At 49.5% G+C, this 20,181-nt stretch overlaps 1 protein-coding gene across 1 annotated transcript in view; it reads right to left on the bottom strand.

The window, feature by feature from the left end:
• Positions 1–717: 717 nt before the first annotated feature.
• AATK (apoptosis associated tyrosine kinase) overlaps positions 718–20,181 on the bottom strand; it is a 41,268-nt gene continuing 21,804 nt past the window's right edge. Inside the window, exons 7-13 of the mRNA XM_036757981.1 lie at positions 17,567–17,651; positions 17,227–17,348; positions 9,779–9,928; positions 6,045–8,988; positions 5,507–5,657; positions 4,745–4,966; positions 718–2,052 (exon numbers count right to left, since the gene is read on the bottom strand). Coding sequence (XP_036613876.1) covers positions 2,024–2,052; positions 4,745–4,966; positions 5,507–5,657; positions 6,045–8,988; positions 9,779–9,928; positions 17,227–17,348; positions 17,567–17,651 — 3,703 coding nt within the window. The 3' untranslated portion in view covers positions 718–2,023. The remainder of the gene's footprint in view (positions 2,053–4,744; positions 4,967–5,506; positions 5,658–6,044; positions 8,989–9,778; positions 9,929–17,226; positions 17,349–17,566; positions 17,652–20,181) is intronic.

Raw genomic sequence — 20,181 nt, 5'->3', positions numbered from 1 at the left:
TGGGAGCGGCCCAGCTTCAGAAACCCCTGAAGGGATTAGGGGGTTCAACATCTCTTACCTGTCTAGGAACAGATGCCAACTGGGCTGGACTTTCAAGCTATCACATGTTTGAATCACACCAGAACACACACACACACACACACACACACACACCATGGAAAAACAATCAACAGTCTCCACCCCCAGGCAGGTGACTCTAAACCGCACCCCCTCAGTAGGTAAGGCTGTCATTGGCCAGAGACACACACAAAGCACACCTGTTCACCTAGGCACACATACTCACACATGCTGGGGCATGTGGGCCACCCACAGACAGATATACACTCCCCCACGATGCTCTTGCACAATATAAACATACACATATGCACACTTATCATTCACCTGCCCTTCCCCCCACTCTCATCTCCCAAGGCTGTGACCCTAGTACAGGGGTTGGTCTATTGGCCCCAAAAGAGAACACACTCTCTTGGCTTAAAGGCTTTTTTTCTTAGCTTAATTTCTTTTTAAATAAAGAAAAAAAAAGTCATTGCACCAGCATTCTAAGCCTCAAACAAATAATTAAAAAAAGGACAAACCAAAAATAAGGTCCCTTCCCCCCCCACCTCCACCCCCCACCCCTTCAATAAACTCTTTACATCTCTTTGGCAACAATAACTTAAAATTATCACGGTCCCATTCTGTCTGCATTAGCTGTTACAAAAATATTCCCGCAGATCCCCGTTTGCCATTCACCCAGCCCCCCTCCCCACCTGTTCCCTGGCCCCTGAGCAGGGGCGATAGGGACCCCAATGCTGAACATGGAAATGGACAATTGGGTGGGAGGGGTCCCCTCCTTGCTCTTCTTGGCAGCTCAGGGCAGTTACGTCCCAGTGAGCTCTCCCATTTACTGCCTGTGGGCCCTGTAGAGAGGTCATCCCAAACTCTCCCCCTCAGTTCTTGCTCCCCACAAGCAACCTCTAGAAAAGGGCCTGTGGCAGAGGGCCCGAGAAGTCCCATAGTTTCACTGATGAATGAGGCTGTGCTGGTGGCAACATCCAACCACCTTCATTGCCCCAAAGCACGAAGGCCCTGGGGTGAGGAAGCCTCATTTTCTAGAGGGAAAGACCCATTAGTTTTCCTCCTCTCCAGCTTTAGCCAGACAGCAACAGCTGCTTGGGAAATATTGCCCAGACTTCTGCTTGGGAAGGGTCAAAGGGACAAATACAGAACAAGGGAATAACAAAAGAGAACAGTAGAGCCCATAGCCCCATCTTCCAGCAGAGCCAGCTCCTGGCAGAAGCTAGGCAAGAGGGTAGGAGACTGTTGGGGTAGGGTCAGGCTAGGAGCCAGCTCAGGAAACCAGCCATCTATCTGAGTTGTAGAGGGAGACAAGGTAGAAACGTGTCCCAGTGGGAAGTCAAGGGAGACAGTATTACTGAATGACATTTAGCGTGGAGATTCAGAAATCCAGTGTATGTACAGCAGGGTCCGAGAGAGCAGGGGCAGAGAGGAAGGCCCTGGGAGGGGCTGACACAGGCTCCCACTCCCACTACAGCTCTAGTAAGCAGGGGAGCACGAGGCACTGGGGCAGCAGTTAGGGGTAAGCCCCGAGAAGTCACAGACCACAGGGAGGAGCAAGCAGTACTGGGGTCATAGTCACCCCCTTTGAGAGGGGAGGCTAAGAAGGGGGAGCAGGATTCTGCAATTCTACCCTTTAACGCTATCATTTATATATGTATATTTATACACAAACCCGCATGCCTTCAAGCACATATGTCCACACAGACCATCGTCCGTGGCTGCACCTGTACCGGACAAAGGGACAGAAGGCGGGGGTGGGGAGGTGTGTCTCTGTGAGCTAGCAGCAAACCAAATGCCTCTGATAAAATCTGTCTAAAAAAATAGAGCCGAGTTCTTGACAACCCCCGCCCCCCCATCTCCTCCACTGCTGCTTTGTCTTGGGGCCGGGAGGGCCGTTTCTTCTTGCCCTGGTCCACAGAGCCATGCCGGCACTATAGATTCTGAAGTGCCTTCCCAGCCCAAGTTACTCTCTGTCACCGTCTTCACTGCTTCCTGAAACAGGAGGAAGAAGATGGTTATTCTGGCCACAGCCTAGCCACGGCCCACTACTTACCTCACCACAGGTATATCCTGTCTTCCTAACTAAAGTGTGTGCTCTGTCTTGCATATCTTGTCTCCTCTCCAGCATCTCACACACAATCCCAAAGAATACAGTAAAGACTGCTGATTTTTATACCTTATGCCCCACTCTCCACCTCTCCAGTGACACCAGCCTTCTTGCCACTCCTGGCACAAAACACTCCATCTCCTGACATTTTCACTGACCGTCTCCCACACCTGGAATGTTCTCTATCCTCAGCTCTGCTTCCTACAAGTCCCAACTAAAATCCTGCCTTCTACAGGAAGCCTTTCCCAATGCCTCTTCATTCTGATGCCTCCCCCATTCAGGCTGCACGCAGTTCATATGCACTGTTTGTATGTTGTCTCTCCTATTCGACTGAGAACGGTCTCTTCCCTTTCTTTGTATCCCGAGTGCTTTGGACAGTGTCTGGCACACAGTAGGCTCTTAATAAATCAGTTTATTGACTGACTAACTGATAGGCAGGTCTCCCGGGGACATGTTAGTAAATACCCTATACTCTCACTCCTTCCCTTCCTTCAACATCTGGCTGGAGACCTCTGTGGCAGGAGACTTTTCTTGATTAATGCCACCTGATTCTGAGCTTGTCATCATTCCCTGTCTTACCAGCACGTGGCCGTGTTGTCATAGGATGAAGGTATTCCATTTACTCATCTAGACTGTATGCTTCCGAAGAGCAGATGCTCCAGGGGAGGGGGGCCTTTCCTTAGCCCACAAGGGTCCTGCTCAAAGGGCCACAGGACTTTGAGCTACAGTCACTCAGTGTAACCCCAAACTGGAGCCTAGAGACAAGTGACCTTCCTAAAGTCACACGGACCGCCAGCAGAGCTGGGATTTAAACCCAAGTTCTCCAGCTCCACATCCATGTTCTTCATGTGTGCACAACTAGTAAAGGTTAACTGGAAGGCTAATAGGCAAAGGTCATCTACTCCAACTCTCCATTTTATAGATGAGTTCACTGAGGTCCAGAGGGGAGCTGGCTTATCCACAGTCACACAGCCTTCGAGGTCCCCTGACTCCCTCCTGTGTACTAGCTCTTTGTACTAATCTCAGGGCATGTCCGCTTTGGTCCTGGTCCCGAGGAACAGCTCTACTTCCCTCAGAGATTAGAAAGTCACCCATGAGCTTCCTCGAAAAAGATACGGTCAGGGCTGAGGCCTGGGGTGGGAGTAGAGCTGAGCAGACAGCTCTGTCTGAGACCTAGTGGGGGTGGGGTGAGATTAGGTCCAACAGCTTGGGAAAAGGGATCCTCAGGGGAGACAGGGGGGATTCAAAGGTCAGGTACATTAGGACACCTGGATTCCTGCTCAGGCATTGGATGCTCGGCACAATGCCTACAGAACTTAGGACCGGCCCACAGTAGGTGCTTCATAAATGTAGGCTCAAACTGCTTCTCCACCCCTGGATCTTCTTCCAGGCTGGCTTCTCTGAGTTGGAAGCCAATCCGAACCATACTCGGCACCATGATGTTATAAAGTCCGAGGGTCCTGAAAGGGCCCACAGAGGTCAAGTCCAGCATGCTCTCTAGGGCAGCCCCGTCCCTTAACTTAGCTTACATACGCCAATGATGAGGAGCTCTCACTGCCAGACAAGGCATGGTTGGTCCACTCTAACCGTTAAGGTTCTTTCTTCTACTCCGAAGCACAGTCTGCCTTTCTGTAACCGTCTCCCCGCCATGTTGGTCTCAGTTTTGTTCTTAGGGGCTAACGCAGACTACGTCCGTCTCCCTCTCCCATGTCACGGGAAGATGCAGCATGAATTCAAGGCCATTTGCCCTCCTGGGGGCCCTCCTCCTTCTAGCCTATCTCCACATAGGAGTAACTACATAAAGACACATTACTTTAAAGGAGGAACAGTACAAGGAAGGCTGGACTGGGTTCAAATCCTGCATCTGACCTTTAGCAGCTAATTGAGCTGGCACAAGTCACCTGTTTGAGCCTCAGTTTCCCCTTCAGTAAAAGCACTCTCTTGCTTTGTTGTGATGCAAGTACTTTGTAACTCTTAAATCTCCATAAAAATGAGGCCAACACCTCCTGACAGAATGGGGATGGACTCAGGCAAATTCTGGGGGGATGCAGTCAGAGGGGGGATTTGTTTTGCTCGACCATGCATATTTGTTACAGTGGTTTTGTTTTGCTTTCCTTTTTTTCTTTCCTGGGAAGGTGGGAAAGTGGGAAGGAAAGAAGATAGATTTTTCAGCAACTGAAAAAAATTTTTTTTAATGAGGATAATGGGGCAGCTAGGTGGCACAGTAGAGAGAGCACTGGCCCTGGAGTCAGGAGGATCGGAGTTCAGATCCAGCCTCACTTACTAACTGTGTGACCCTGGGCAAGTCACTTAACCCCAATAGTCTCCAAAAAAAATGAGGATAACATGATGCAGTAGAAAGAAGCCTTGGCCTTGGAGCTGGAGGGCCTGAGTTCAAATGCTAGTTCTTCCATTTACCACCTGGGTGCCCTGGGTTAAACCTTAATCTCATCTTTAAACTAAGATGACTCCTAAGGTCCCTCCCAGCTCTACGGTGATCCTCTTATGCCCCCTGCCCTGTGGCTTTTACACATCCCAGACCCATCCTCGGTAGTACCCTCGGCCCTGGTACCTTACCTCCTACAGACTCGATATCCGAGTCAGAGACGTGCGTAATGGAGAATCGGGAGACTGGGCTAGGAGACACAGTGAAGCGGGAAAACTGGACGGGCAGCACCTGCTTCGGTGGGGTCGCCAGGCTGGGCAGCATGGAGTCCGTCACTCCAGGCCCCGGTGAAGACACAAAAGATGACTTGGCTGGCATTAGTGGGAAGTCATCATCCCATTCGAACCCACCACCTGCAAAGAAGTCCCTGTCACTCACCCTTTTTTGCCCCCAGTGCACAGCTCTCCCTAGTGAACTCCCTGGTCGGGGGTGGGGGTAGGGAGAAGAAAGAGTAAAGAGGCCAGCTGTGGAGGAGGCCCATCTCTCCAGCCTGCTCTCCCTGACCCCCCTGATGCCCCGAGAAGCTACTCAAGGAAATGTCATCATCCCTTCGACCTGAAGTCTGAGTCTTCTTTCTCTCTGATGGATTTATGTGGTTCCTCAGAAAAGAGAGGCCACAATTTTTAAAAAATGACACTCAGAAGCAGAGATATTTGGAATCGGGGGCTGGCAGTATAGGTGCCATCACGGGCTGGGGCAATAGGAGCCTAAAGGACCAGATGGAATCATCGACCCAAAGGCTGAGAGTTGGTAGGGTTGCCTGGCCTGCCAAAGGAGGGTCAGACAACCTTAAAACAGGTGGAGGGCTACTGCTTCCTGTGGAAGATGGGAAAATCTAGCAAGTGTCACGCTCCCCCTTCCCACGCCAGCCCAGCCCGCCCCACCAGGCTCACTCTCTTCAGAGACGGTCCTGTCAGGGAAATTGTCTGCTGCACTGAGTTGGTCAGACGGGCTCAGGGCACTGGGGCTGCTTGGCAGGAAGGAGGAAGCTGAGTCCTTCATCTCAGGGAAGTGCTGCTCCCCGAGTTCTCTTGTGGGGCTTTCCTGGGTGTCAGTAAAGAACAGATGTGACGCAAGTATGAGATGCCCGCCTTGGCTGGGCATCACTTCCCAGCAGGACAACTACCTCTTCTATCCAAAGAGGGAGAAGTGGACAATTACCCAGAAACCTCAAGGGGGAAACAGACGATTCTTAACTCTGGCAAATGAGAGGCATCCCACCATACTCTCCCCAATCCATGATCTGGATTTCTGGCATGGAAGAGCTTTTACCCCCTCTCACTCAGAGACGTCAGAGACAAACCCACCCTAGCTACACCCTCTGCCCTCCTCTCTATGCCCACCCAATGTCTTCGTAGCAGGGACACAGAGTCGCCTCTCCCTTCCCCTCCCAGAAGTCCTGATGGCCACTGCCCTGGCCATGGGGCTTACCTGATCGAAGAGGTAGACGGTAACATCATCAAAAAAGGAAACAGCCTTTTTCTTGCGATCTAGGTCCTCACAGAAGGACTGGGACATGAGGCTGGGCATTTTGAGGAGGCTGCGTAGGTTGCGGGCACTGTGGCTCTCAGCCACCACGATGGGCACTGCGGCGGGCTCCTCTTCGCTCTCCTCACTCTGCTCCTGGATATCGTAGCAGCACAGCTCTTCGTCCGACTCGTCGCTCTCCTCCGAGTCCTCTTCCTCCTCCTCCTCTGCCGGCCGGCTCTCCTTGGGTGCTGGGAGGTCCGACAGGTCCAGGCGCAGGGGGGTCGGACGTGGGACCGGTTTCTCCCCCGGCTTCACTTTGGGGGCCAGGGGGATCTCACAGGCTGTGGCTTCCTTCCATTCTTGCACCTCTGCCCCAGGAACCAGGTCCCAAGTTCCCTTGTCCACTGAGGTGGGGAACGGGCCTGGGGCTTCCTGGGGTTTGTGGCAGCCTTCCCCAACCCCAGTGTCCTCTGGACTTGGCAGGACAGGAGTCAGGAAGAATAATTTGGGAGGAGCAGGGGCAGGGGCAGCAGGAATGGGGGCAGGGGCTGAGCCTTCTGCTGGGTCCTTGGGGCTCTCCTGGTCTTGCTCTTTGATGGCTGGGCTGACTGCCACCTCTGGAGGGGGCTCCCCAGAAGGGGAATGAGGAGGCTGAGCGCCTGCTTCCTCTGCTGTTGGTATTTCCTGATCGCTGGGAGAGAGTCCTTGGGACTCAGGGCCCACCGGGCTGGACTCTGCTTCCCCAGCCTCACTGTCCTCATCCTCCTCCCTCCCCTGGGCAGGCCGCTCTGTCTCTGTGTCATAGTCAGAGAAGTAGGCTGAGTCTCGGTAGGGGTTTTTCTCATTCAGACCATGCAGCTCAGCACTGATAGAGGAAGAAAGCCTCATCTCTAAGCCCGGGCTCTCATCCTCCTTTCCCAGAGGCCCAAAGTCCTCGGGTTCCCGGGGCTCATGGGGCTCTTTCAGCACAAACTCAGGTGACTCGTAATTCTCTGTGTCATAACCACTATCTAGGGCCCGGGGTTGCCCAGTGGAGGAGTAGGACACTGTTGGGCTGTATATCTCCCCACTGTCACTGGCCGTGGATGGGATATCCAGAGACTCCAGGGAATCTGGCGTTCCCACCTGCTTCTGCAGGGACCGGAATGTGGGGGTTGTGTCAGGCTTCTCCATAAGGAAGTCATTGGAAAAGTCTGTGAAGACACCAGAGGTGGCCTCAGTCGTGTCATCATCCTCACTACCTGGCCCTTCTAGCTCGGGGAAGCTACCGCTGCTGTCCAGCGTCTGGTCTGGCTCGTTGCTGTTACTCTGGCTACTGTCCCATGGCACAGGAGAATCTGGCTTAGAAACAAGGACAAGATTACCCGCCGCCCTGGAGGGAAGCGGGGTTCTGCCTTGGGGTGGAGAGGGCGAGGGAGACCGGGCTGGAGAACTGGAAGGGGCCGCGGCTTCCTCCGTGGCTTTCTCATCAGTCCCATGATCTACATCCCTTCTCTCTGCACTTTCCAGATCTATCAGCTGAGAGGGAGAGATGGTGACCAGGGCTGAGTCCTCCTCCACCTGGCAGTGTTCATCAGAGTTAGGTGGGCCCCCCAGCTTCTGCCCAGGGAAAGCTGTCTCCAACCCCTGACCCTCAGGAAGGGGCAGGTCTGGTAGGCAGTCTGGGGCAGGCAACTCACAGGGGTCAGGTCCCACACCCAGGCTCTCTCCTGATCCCAAGTAGGAGTCTACAAAGCGAGCAGCCCAGGAATCAGGGGCACAGCTGCTAATGATGTTGTTATTGGCAGACATGTTGGAGGTCCAGTGTCTTTGCTGGGCAGCCAAGCTTGCCTCCTCGGCACCCTCGTGTTGGGAGCTGCCGCAGGACAGACTCTGTGCTTCACCCAGCTCTATCGTTACTGATTCAGGAGGGCTGCACAGAGGCTCCTGTTTCGTTGATTCTCCCACCACTGCCTCCTGGGCCCCACTCGGCGATTCCTGGGTTGCAGAATTCCCTGAGGGGGACACTCCCAGTGGGTCCTCAAAAAAAGTTTGGCGGAAGCCTGGAAGGCCCCAGTCTGTGCCGGCACCCTCCCTGCATTCCCCCAATAAACTGTCTTCAGTTTGTGAGTCCCCTGCAGGGGAAGGTTGGTAACAGAGTGAGTCTTTGCTACAGCTCATATGGGAGTAGTAGTCAGGGTGATCCCAGGGCCCCTCCCCACTGGGTCCTTGCCCCAGGAGGGGCTCCATAGTCAGTGACACAGTAGGGCTACTGTCTGAGTCATAGGTACCCCCCACAGGTTCTTCTTTGTCATGCCAAGGGGTGGCTGCCTCAGGAGATGCCTGCTGGCACTCAGGGCTAGAGGAACACATGGTGAAGTCTAGATCACAGTCAGCTGGTTCTTCAATGCGAATATAGTACTCACTGCTCACAGAAGGGCTGTGAGCACTGAGGATGGGCACCACCCCAGGCGGTGGACACTCATAGCAGGAAGGTGAGACCCCCAGGCTCAGGTGGCTGGTGGAGGAGCTAGTTGGGTAGTAGAGGTCCTGGTAGTGAGCAGCATGGCGGGGGCTGAGGGTCCCTGCAGGAGTCTGGAAAGCCTCAGCCCGGCTGGGTTCCCACTTATACTCAAAGTTGAGCCCGTGGCTAGTCTCCATTACTGTCAAGATGTCATCCCCATCTGAATGGAAGCCGTCCCCCGAGAACTGCTCCAAGAGAGGGAAGCTGGAGGACAGCTCAGCCGCACTCCCCAGGTGGCTGGCTCCACTGGTCCCGCTGGGTTTCAGGGATTTCCATCGCTTCTCAAAGTCCTCCTCAGCCTCTGTGGTCCCCTTGGCACACAGGTAGGATAGCAGCAGGTGCACCTCCTCCGCTGTGGGCCGCTGCTCTGGCTGGAGCCAGCAGAACTGCATGACCTCATACCTGTCAATCCCAGGGTAGAGACGGGGTGCTTAGGTCTGTCCCTGTCATAGCTCACTCTGGTCTCACCCTCACGCCTCCCAAGCCTCCTCATTTCCACCCAGGGCGATGGGAAGGCACTGTAGCTACTGCTTCCAAATTCACCAACTGCAATAACCTGTCCTTGGCTGCCCAATCTGACTTCAACCACTGTACTCCTCATCCCCTCAGCCCTCCCGGGCAGCCCATGCTATATTTCTATTGCATGTATCATATGTGTGTGTGTGTAACTCTGCAACTCAGCAACTCGGTGCTAGGATTACATCTTCTGAATCCTTGTATCTCCAAGCTCTTAGTATCAGACACTACACATGGTACACTCCAAACAAAGAGTCATGGAGACATAGGATATGGGAGCTGGAGGGCACCTTAAAACTCATCTGGCACAGAGATCATAGAGATAGCAGAGCTAGACCCCTAAAGGATCTCAGACGACATCTAGTCCTTACTCCTCACGTTACAAATAAGGAACCAGGACCACGGAGGTAAAGCAATTTGCCCAAGGTCACATGCCTAGAGAACTAAGCCAGGTGCCAGACTTTGACACCCCTGCTGGAGGTGCCCTAAAGCCCCTCTGAGTGAAGTCTCCTAGGGCATCTGATCCTGGGGGAAGCTGGAAGTCAGGGCTGAGTCACCAATGGCTCAGGCTGTGGTATGTGGGCAATCCCAGCAGAAAGCCCTCGGAGAGCCCATGTACAAAGGGTATTTGGGGAGCAGGAGGAGGAGGAAAGGAAAACTGCGTGTATCTCCTCACCAGCGGTCTGAGAGAGACAGCTTCAGCTGGGGCTTGGGTAACTTGAGCTGCTGCTCTTTGATAGCGTAGGTAAGCACCTGGCGGTCAGAGTAGTGGTGGTAGGGCTGGGCACCCAGCTCAAACAGCTCCCAGATGGACACACCCAGCGACCTGCAGGGGGTAGAAGGAGGCAGCCAGTGAGACCACAAACCACTCAGCGCACAGACAAGAGAAACAGAGAAGCAACTGGCAAGCTCTGAACCACAGTTCTGTTTCTACTTTTACTGAAAAGGCCAAGTGATTTCTTGATTTGGGTAAAAAATTCTGCCCTGATTGGGGCTATGGAAGAAAACAGCCTTAAAAAAATAAGAGTTTGTAAAGCACTTTACAAATATTATCTCATTTGATCCTCATGTTAACCCTGAGAGGTGGGTGGTATTATTATTTCCATTTTAAAGATGAAGAAAGTGAGGCAGACAAAGCTAATGCCTTGCCCAGAGTCTCACATCTTCATCTTCATCACCACCACCACCACCATCCTCATCACCACCACCACCATCACCACCACCATCGTCACCACCACCACCACCATCCTTATCATCACCATCACCACCACCATCATCATCACCACAACCACCATCATCACCACCACCACCATCAGCAGCAGCATCACCACCACTACCATCATCATCTTCACCGCCACCACCATCACCACCACCACCACCACCATCCTCATCACCACCACCACCATCATCACCACCACCACCACCATCCTCATCATCACCACCACCATCATCACCACAACCACCATCATCACCACCACCATCATCATCATCACCATCACCACCACTACCATCATCATCATCTTCACCGCCACCACCATCACCACCACCATCATCACCATCACCACCATCAGCAGCAGCATCACCACCACCACCACCATCACCATCACCACCACCATCATCACCATCATCACCATCAGCAGCAGCATCACCACCACCACCACCGCCATCACCACCACCATCATCACCATCATCACCATCAGCAGCAGCATCACCACCACCACCATCATCACCACCACCACCACCACCATCATCATCTTCACCATCACCACCACCATCGCCATCATCACCACTAACATCTACATAGCACTTATTATGTTCTAGGCAAGGCACTGTGCTAAATGCTTCACAGCTATTATTTCATTTGATCCTCACAACAAACCCGAGGGCTAGGTATTATTATTCTCCCCATTTTACAGATGGGAAACTGAGGCAAACAGAGGCTCAATGACTTGCCCAGGGTCATACATGCAGTAAGTATCTGAGGTGGGACTGGAACTCAGGTCTTCCTGACTCTGAGGCCCACCCTCTACCTACAGCATCGTTTCAGAGAACCCCACCTAGGTAATCGTTTCAAGTCACAGAATGTTCCAATGGGAAGGATGTAGGGGCACCCAGGCCTCCCTCCTGACCTAAGTCCTATGATCTCATGAAGTTGTAGGAACTTGAGGAACTGAGGAAATGCCTTGTACTCGGTCACACAACCACTCGAGAGCAGAACCAGGACGAAAACTCAGGCTTCTGGGCCCTTTCAAGGCATTAGCTGTAATTTTTAACAAGCAAATCATTATGCTTAAAGGGTCATGGAGTAACGGAAGCTTGGGGTTTTAGAGATTACTCAGCCTGATCATACCCACTGCAGAAATACCCTCTCTAGCATCCCCCACAGATGGGCATCCAATCTCTGCTCAAAGCCTTGAGTTTCCTCATGCGGTGTACTTCCTCACGACTCATCCTGACTGCTCCATTGCTAGAGAGATCTAAGAGATTCTAGGTTTTTTCTTAGTTCAAACCTCCCTTCTTCTTATATAAAGTTCCTACGTTACTCCTCATTCTATACCATGGAGCAAAGCAGAACATGCCTGGTCCCTCTTTCCCAAAATAGCCCTTCAATTATTCAGTTCAGCATTTATTAGACATCTGCTCTGCACGTGGCATTTTGCTCAGCACAGGGGATACAAGATAGAGAATGACAGTCCTTTTAAACTACCTCAGGGAGCTTACACCCTTAACAGGGAAGATACAACAGACACCCAAATAAGTATGATAAAAAGTAAAATGTGATACGTAGGTGGAACAGTAGATAGAGTGCCAGGCCTGAAGTCAGGAAGACCTGGGTTCAATTCTAGCCTCAGAAACTTACTAGCTGTGTGATCCTGGGCAAGTCAGACAACCCTGCTTGCCTCAGTTTCCTCATTTGTAAAATAAGCTGAAGGAAATGGCAAACCACCCCATATCTTTACCAAAAAAAGCAGACAAACCCAAAATGAGGCTATGAAGAGTCAGAGACAACTGAAACAACTGAATAATAAAAAATATGACAAGGTCAATAGAGACATCCTTAATTTGAGGGAGGGATTCCTTTTAGCTGGGAGGTGGGAGGAAAGAGCAAAGAAGGCTTCCTAGAGGAGGTAGTGCCTGAATTGGGCTTTGAAGGAAGAAGACTTCAGATCTTAAGATCATAGATTTATTTAGATCCCCTCCCCACACTTAAAGATTATCTAGTTATTTACAGGGCCAGAGGCTTGTCCAAGATCACTGAGGCAGCAAAAGGAAGAACTGAGATTCGAACCGAAGGTCCTCTGACTCCAAATCCAAAGCCCTGTCTACCGTGCCGTACTGATAGCTAGAGATGTGGCTACAGGCACCAGAGAAGAGTCCGAGAAAACTGCAATGAAGGGGGATATGGAAGGAGATTGGGGAACAATCAGTTTGACAAGGACATAAAGTAAATTGAGGGGAAGAGGGATAATAGGGAATAGGGAAAGGAGGGCTGTGATCTGCATTGCTGATGAAGTCAGAGATCCTTGAAGTGTTGAGATGAGAAAGAAGAAATGGGAATCGAGAGTAGGGAGAAAAGGCAGGAAGCTGGTACGGTGCCTGGCACACCATGGGCACTTAACAAATGTTTATTGATTGACTGACAACAGTCCTGAACTGTACTGGAGGCTCAATGAGTGGAGAGTCCCAGGACATGAGAATTATTGTGAGGATAGAGCCGACAGCACTTGGCAAATTGCTAAGTGTGAGGGGCCAGGGAAAGGGAAAAATCAGAGATGAAAAATAAATAAAGTCAGAATGATAAATTCGGAAGACGAGGGTTTTCTGGTGGAGGAAATGCTGACTCTGTTTTTGGATGTGTTCAGTTTGGGTTGCTGACCACCAAGTGGTGCAATGGATAGAACACCGAGCTTGGAGTCTGGAAGACTTGAGTTCAAATCCGGTCTCAGACACTTATTAGCTGTATTGACCCTGGTCAAGTCATTTAACTTCTGTCTGCCTCAGCTTCCTCAACTGCAGAATGGGGCTAATAACAGCACCTACCTTCTGTGGTTGTTTTAAGGATAAAATGAGATAATGCTTGTAAAGGACTTGCAAAGGACGCTAGCTTTCACAATGATGAAGAAAGAGTGGATGACGGAGACTAAGACAATGATGGCTATGTACGTCCACGTGGGTTTGTCTAGATGTGGCTCTCATAGGGGCATGAATAAATACCTCTATATTCTCCTCTCCACAATCTTTTCCAAGGGAGAATTATTCTTTCCAGGAGAAAAAGCAGGGAATTGGTACCAGAAGCTGGCTGCTTTGCTCTCCTCAGAGGGAAGGGGTCGGGACCAGGGTAGAATTTTATCTATTCATTCCTTTCTTTCTTGGGAAATGCTTTTTGAGGCTCAAGCTGAGTAGCTGCTTGCTATCTCTTATTGGGAAGAAGCATCCCTAGCTATACATTCAAGGCTTGGCTCCCTTCTCACCAAATGCAGGCTCCACAAAGAACACTCGTAGTGAATAAACTCATTTATCTAAGTATATAGCAAAACAGATTCCGACAATTGTGGTTGCTTGACTCAGTCACTATACTGGTCTTCCCTCCCCGGACACATTTAGGTAGTCCGTTTTCCTCTTGAAATGTGAGGTCCTAATTCAAATACACCACCAATACTAATATGGCACCCCAATATTAATACATTTTGGTGAAACTATAAATTGGTCCAACCATTCTGGAAAGCAATTTGAAACGGACCATAATAATAAGAGTTAACATTTATACTGCATTTACTGTAGTATGGCACATGGTAAATGCTTTGCTATGATTACCTCATTTGGGATATCTGGGAAGTAGGTGTTATGATTATCCACATTTTACAGATGAGGAAACTGAGGTGAACAGAGGTAAAGTGATCTGCCCAAGGATAACCAGCTTACTAGTTATATTACTGTACTGTACTAGCTGTACTTACTAGAAATTTACTAGTTTCTGAGGCTGGATTTGAGCTCAACTCTTCCAGACTCCAAGCTTAGTGTTCTATCCATTTCAACACTTGATGGTGGGACAAATACTTTGCCTAAAGTTTTTTGTTTTGTTTTGTTTTTGCAGGGGGGAAGGCAGGGCAATTGGGGTTAACTGACTTGCCCAAGGTGTGAAGTGTGAAGTGTCTGAAGCCGGATTTGAACTCAGGTCCTCCTGACTCCAGGGCCAGTGCCCTACCTAGCTGCCCCAGTGAGACAAATACTTCTGGTGATTTGGATTCTAAGTTTCTATTAACATTTCCTAAATTTGCATTAGTTGTAGGCTGGTTTTTTTTTTTTTTCAAAGCAACGGTGTAATACTATTACCTCCTAGTAAGTTTATGGCCAACAAATATGCCCAGAACTTCTTGCACACAAGCTTGATGCCAATCACATCTCTTCCATCCTGTATCTGTGCAAGTAATTTTTTTAACCTAAATATTTACTTTATCCTTTTCTCTGATAAATTTCGTCTTGTTGGCTTCGAACCCCAGCACTTAAACAAGCCTAGTAAGATGATATCGGTGTTGACAGCAATTTTGAATCCTGATTCTGTCATCGCTCATATAAGCTTGTCTCCCTTCTTTGAGCCATCTCTATGTTTGATAAGCATTTTTCAATATCTTCATTAGTAATTATTAAATATAATTTCTCATCAATAATTAGAGAAGCTCTAAACAGAACAGAGATAAAACAGAGCCATGGGGCGCTTCACTAACGACAGCCTTCTAGGTTGACACACACTCTAAAACAGTAGTTCTCAAAACGGTTGTCTGGCCACTACTAAATGTGGCCAGGATGCTTCCGGGGGTCCATGAAGTCAAAACTATTGTCATAAAAATACTAAGACATTTTCATTTCTAATTTAATTCAAAATTATTTTCATAAAAATACTAAGATATTTTCATTTCTAATTAGAAATTATTTTCATAAAATACTAAGATATTTTCATTTCTAATTAGAAATGATTTTCATAAAATACTAAGATATTTTCATTTCTAATTAGAAATGATTTTCATAAAATACTAAAATGTTTTCATGTCTAATTTAATTAAAAATTATTTTCATAAAAATACTAAGATATTTTCATTTCTAATAAGATGTTTTCATTTCTAATTAAAAATTATTTTCACAAAATACTAAGATGTTTTCATTTCAAATATGGTAAATATCAACATATATATAATCCATATAATCAGAAGATCTCAGGGGAAGTATTCAATAATATTTAAGAGTGGAAAGGACTCCCAAGACCCAAAAGTCTGGGAACCACCAATCTAAAACAGCAACGTATTTACCCAGCAGTTTATGCCTACAGAATACCCCCCTCCCCCAGCTCCCACTTGAGGTCAGGCCTCCATCACCTATAGCTTCCTTATCAGTCCCCCGGCCTCAAGCCTCGACCCACTCCAGCCCATCCCCCACACTGCTGCAAAAGTGATTTTCCTTAGGTGTAGATGTGACCATGTGACTCCCATATTCAATCAACTCCAATGGCTTCCTATTGCCTCGAGGATCAAATATAAACTCTTATGTTTAACTTTATTTTCCCCTCCTATTAGCCACGTTCTGGAAACAAATAAGAAACATAATTATGTTAACTTTGAAAGCCTTTCACCGCCTGACCCCGAACTCGTTTCAGGTTCAATGGACATTACTCCCCCTGCTGTATTCTTTGATTCAGCCAAACTGCCCTTCTCTCAGTCCCACACAGCGCCGTCTCCAAACCCTTCCACGTGCCTGGAGTGCCCTCCCTCCTCACCTCTGACTTTTCTTCCTTTAGGCTGCTGCTCAAAAGCCATTTCTTGCATGAAGCTGTTACTGATCACCTCCCCCCCCCAAATTGTTAATGCCCTCCCTCCCAAACCACCCTGTATCTCTATTTATTCACTATAAATATTTATAGATTTACTTGTGCTCCTTGCAGGAAGGGATTGTTTCATTCTTTATACCCAGCACCACTTAATAAACATGTGTTGCTTGATTGGTATGTTATCTCATTTTGGGGGTACAGCTCTAATCAATTATATCCAACCACTCGTTTTGCCCTTATCTCATCAGCTTATTCTATCAATGCCAAGAAGACTGTGTAATGATACGCTAAAATCAAGCTAAATTATATTTAGATATGGTGTTTCCCTGAGCAGCCCTATCTAAAAATGGTTACGAGGTGAGCTAGGCACGACTTCTTCTTAGCGAACCCATACTGGTTCATAGTGATCACTGCATTCGTTTCTGAATGTTCTTAAAAGATGTCTAACAATTAGCCTTGAAAATATAAGTGAAAACAGAGCAATACTTTATGAATATGCTTACTATTTGCCCAGTCTTTGGTCAAAAGATGCATATGACCTATATTAACTGCAAATGGTATCACATATTTGCATGAACATATACTATGTACATAGACTGCCCCCCCACGCATACACACACACACACACGTACACATGCACACATGCACACACGCTTGTGCAAATAGACACATATGCATGGAAAAGAACACAAGGTGTATCTTGGAATCTAGGGGGAGTAATACTGGTAGCAGGAAGAGTCTGCTTTCCAACCTCTTTAAAGATAATGCACTTGCATAGTTCAATCCCAGGATGAAAAAATATATGTGAGTGGGATTTTTTTTTTTGAGGGGGGAAGGCAAGGTGACTTGCCTAAGGTCACACAGCTAGTAAGTGACAAGTGTCCAAGGAAGGATTTGAACTCAGGTCCTCCTGACTCCGGGGCCAGGACTCTCACTGGGCCACCTAGCTACCCCAGTGAGTGGCATTTTGAGGGAAAAGGAAAGCCCAAACCCAAGCAGTCAAGGGTCAACCCTGTCCTTTTCTTCCCTAAATCTGAATGGGAAAAGGGGAAATTTGGCTGGAAAGAACCTTTGACACCATCTAGTGACACCATCACTGCTTTACGGTGGAGAAAAACGAAGCCTAGAGGTGTCAAGAGTGACAAGGTCACAGAGGTGGTCCAGGTCTCCTGACTTCCGGTCTAGTCCTGGATGAAGCAGATGGGGCCTGTGGCCCCATCATGCCTTTGCTCCCATGGTTGAAGGGAAGGAGGTCAGCTCCGCCGCCACCCTGCGCTCCCTCCCCTCCCTCCACCCCGCCTCACCAGACATTGCTGGCCTTGGTCTGGTCCACGACGAGGAGGTTGCTGTGCACCTCATCAATGAGTTCAGGGGCGATCCAGCGCAGCGGCACCCACAGCTGGTCGGCCGTCACGAAATAGTCATCCTGCCAAGCATGCACGGTCAGCACGAGGAGAGAATGTCAAACTCCATGTGCAAGCAACAGAGCCTTCCCCCGCTTCTCATGCCCCATGACCCAACCCACCTTGAGGGGAGGGGAAGAACCCTGCCTGAGCCACTGCTTTGAATGATCTATTGGGAGTCATTATAAACAGCACTAAAGGCTGCGCACCCTGGGGTCTCCCCAAACCCACATGGACTTACTTTGTACTTGCAGTGAGAAAGGCCGTAGTCCCCGATTTTCACAGTCAGGTCTGCAGTGAGTAAGCAGTTCCTCAAGGCTAGGTCACTAGATAAGGGAAATTGGGGGAGAGGGAGGGACCGCGTCAGACCAGGATTCAGGAAAGGAGGACTCGAGGGGGCAGGGCTTGAATCTGGGCCAAAGAAGCTGGGGGTGATGTGGGAGATATGAGGGTGCTTCCCAAACCACCAGACCTTCCTCTGGTCACCCCACAAGGAAGAGAAAGGCACTAGTTGCTCATCTGCTGAACCTCGATGTACAAGGGATGCTGGGAGCTCTGGAAGCAGCGCCAGCAAGCTGTCCTTGAGACAAACCCCACCACTGAGAGTTTTCCCAGGCTGTCCTCCCACACAGTGACTTTAGATGTAAACTGCTAGGAGGTATAGTGGTCATAGTGCTGAATTTCGAGTCCGGAGAACTGAATTCAAATCCTGCCTCAGACATTTACTAGCTGTGTGATCCTGGGCAGGACCCTCTCAGCTCAGTTTCTTCATCTGTAAAATGGAGATAAAACCATTTTCTGCAAAGGGTTGTTGTGAGGATCAACATATGTAAAGTACTTTATAAACCTTAAAGTGTTACGTAAATGCTAACTCAAATGCTAGCTCTATTACTAGCATTATGTTCGTTCAGAACATTCATTCAGATGGAGAAAGGAGAATTGAGGAGAGGAGGGCACAGGGTGTGGGGGGCTCTTCATTTTCATTTAGACATTGAAATGCCAACATTAATTGCCCCACGGCCGATCACGTCATGGGCCTCTAGCTTGGCTGTCCCTGCCCTGCTCCCATCCCCAGCCTGGTATCCAGGAAGGACTTTCCCCTAGGTTGGTGCGGGAGCCCCAGTCCCAGCAATAGGACCTGCTTCCTCCCCTGTCCTGGTCACAAACACCTCTGCCTCATACACATGCTCCCTCTCTTCCTCCCTTTCTCTGACAGCATAGCCAGCAATATAAACAAAAGAAACCAAGACAGTGGTGGGGGACGTTGGGAGGCAGGGTGGAGAAAGCAGCAAGATGAGCACCACCCCCCCCCGCAAGAAGAATAATTCCTATTTGCACCCTATTTTCTTTTTCTAGAGCACATATCTCATTTATATCCCCATCCCCCAACAACTTCCCTGGGAGAACAGAGATAATTATCTCCATTTTGCAGATGGGTAAAATGAGGCCTGAAGAGGTTAAGCACTCACAAAATGAGGACAGAGCTGGGAACAATACCCAGGACTTCAGACTCTAGGCTCTTTCCAGCAGATCACCCTGTGATCCCCTAGGGAACAAAGGCAAGGACCTAGCTCAGGGGTAGCCCAATCAGTAGTCTTTTTTTCAGGTTGTCCTGAAAATATACACAAGATGGACCCACAGTAGAAAGTGGGAAAAGGATATTTGAGGAGGGGGAAGAGGAGGAGGATGAGGGGAGGAAGAAGAAGAAAAGGAGGAGGAGATAGGGGAGGAAGAGGAACAGAAAGAGGAGAAGGAGAAGGAGCAAATGCCACATGAGATGTTTGGCATCCATTGATTCCCATTATTCAGGCTTTGTGGCCTGCTTAGCTGTACCTGGTCTCTGCCTGCCTTTTGGCGATGGCACTGTTCATTTATTCAGGCAAAATGAAAAAGAAGGAAGGAAAGAAGGGAGGGAGGAAGGAAGGAAAAAAGGAAGGAAGGAAGGAAGGAAGGAAAAGGAGAGGAGAGGAGAGGAGGGAAGGAAGGAAGATAGAAAGAAAGAGAAAGAAAGAAAGAAAGAAAGAAAGAAAGAAAGAAAGAAAGAAAGAAAGAAAGAAAGGGAGGGAGGGAGGGAGGGAGGGAGGAAGGGAGGGAGGGAGGGAGGAAGAAAGAGAAAGAAACAAAGGAAGGAAGGAAGAAAGAAAGGTAAATTTAAAATTTGTTCAATTTACTCTCTTATGATAAGGACCCATGGGAGAGAAGGCTGAGATTACTCAGGAGAGGTGGGCTTCCCCTGCTGCCCTTGGCCAAAACCAGTTTGTGTGCAAAGGAATGTCTATGGTGGTCTGGGTCCAAGGCTCAAAGCTTTTCACTGACAAAACTAGTGCACCTAGAAAAGACGTGTGGCTCAAGGACAAGGGTCCAGGGCTGGTGGCTGGGCTGGGAGAGGAGAGGGGTGCGGAGCCGGCCTCCCAGCTGGGACGTTCCAAGGCTGCCATGCTCCAAGCAAGCTACAAGGTTCCGGGCAGCAGCGTGTCCTGGGTGTGGGGGCAGGATCCAAGAGCGGGACTCCTCTTCCTGCTCCTGGGACAGGCCTCAGGGGAGAGGGGGCAGTGCAGGTCAGGAAGAAGCTGGCAGCCACCCTCTTCAACAAAATCACTGATGCTGGAGTCTCTGTGTGCCGCTCACTCAGCATCAGGATATTGTTGGGGAGGAAGGCCAAGGTGAGCAGTGGTGCTTGGGGGAGAGGCTGCCCCCATGGCTGCTCGTGCATCCTGGAAGAATCAGAATCAGAGAATCCTCGAGCTGGCAGGGCAAGGTGGTAGGCAGGGGCATGGCATCGTGGAAGAGAGCACACTGGATTTGGAGTCAGAAGACCTGGGTTCAAATCCTGGCTCTGTTACTTACTACCTGTGG

Source organism: Trichosurus vulpecula, chromosome 4 (assembly GCF_011100635.1).
Source record: "Trichosurus vulpecula isolate mTriVul1 chromosome 4, mTriVul1.pri, whole genome shotgun sequence".
NCBI lineage: Eukaryota > Metazoa > Chordata > Mammalia > Diprotodontia > Phalangeridae > Trichosurus > Trichosurus vulpecula.
This window is presented reverse-complemented; position numbering and strand designations above follow the sequence as displayed.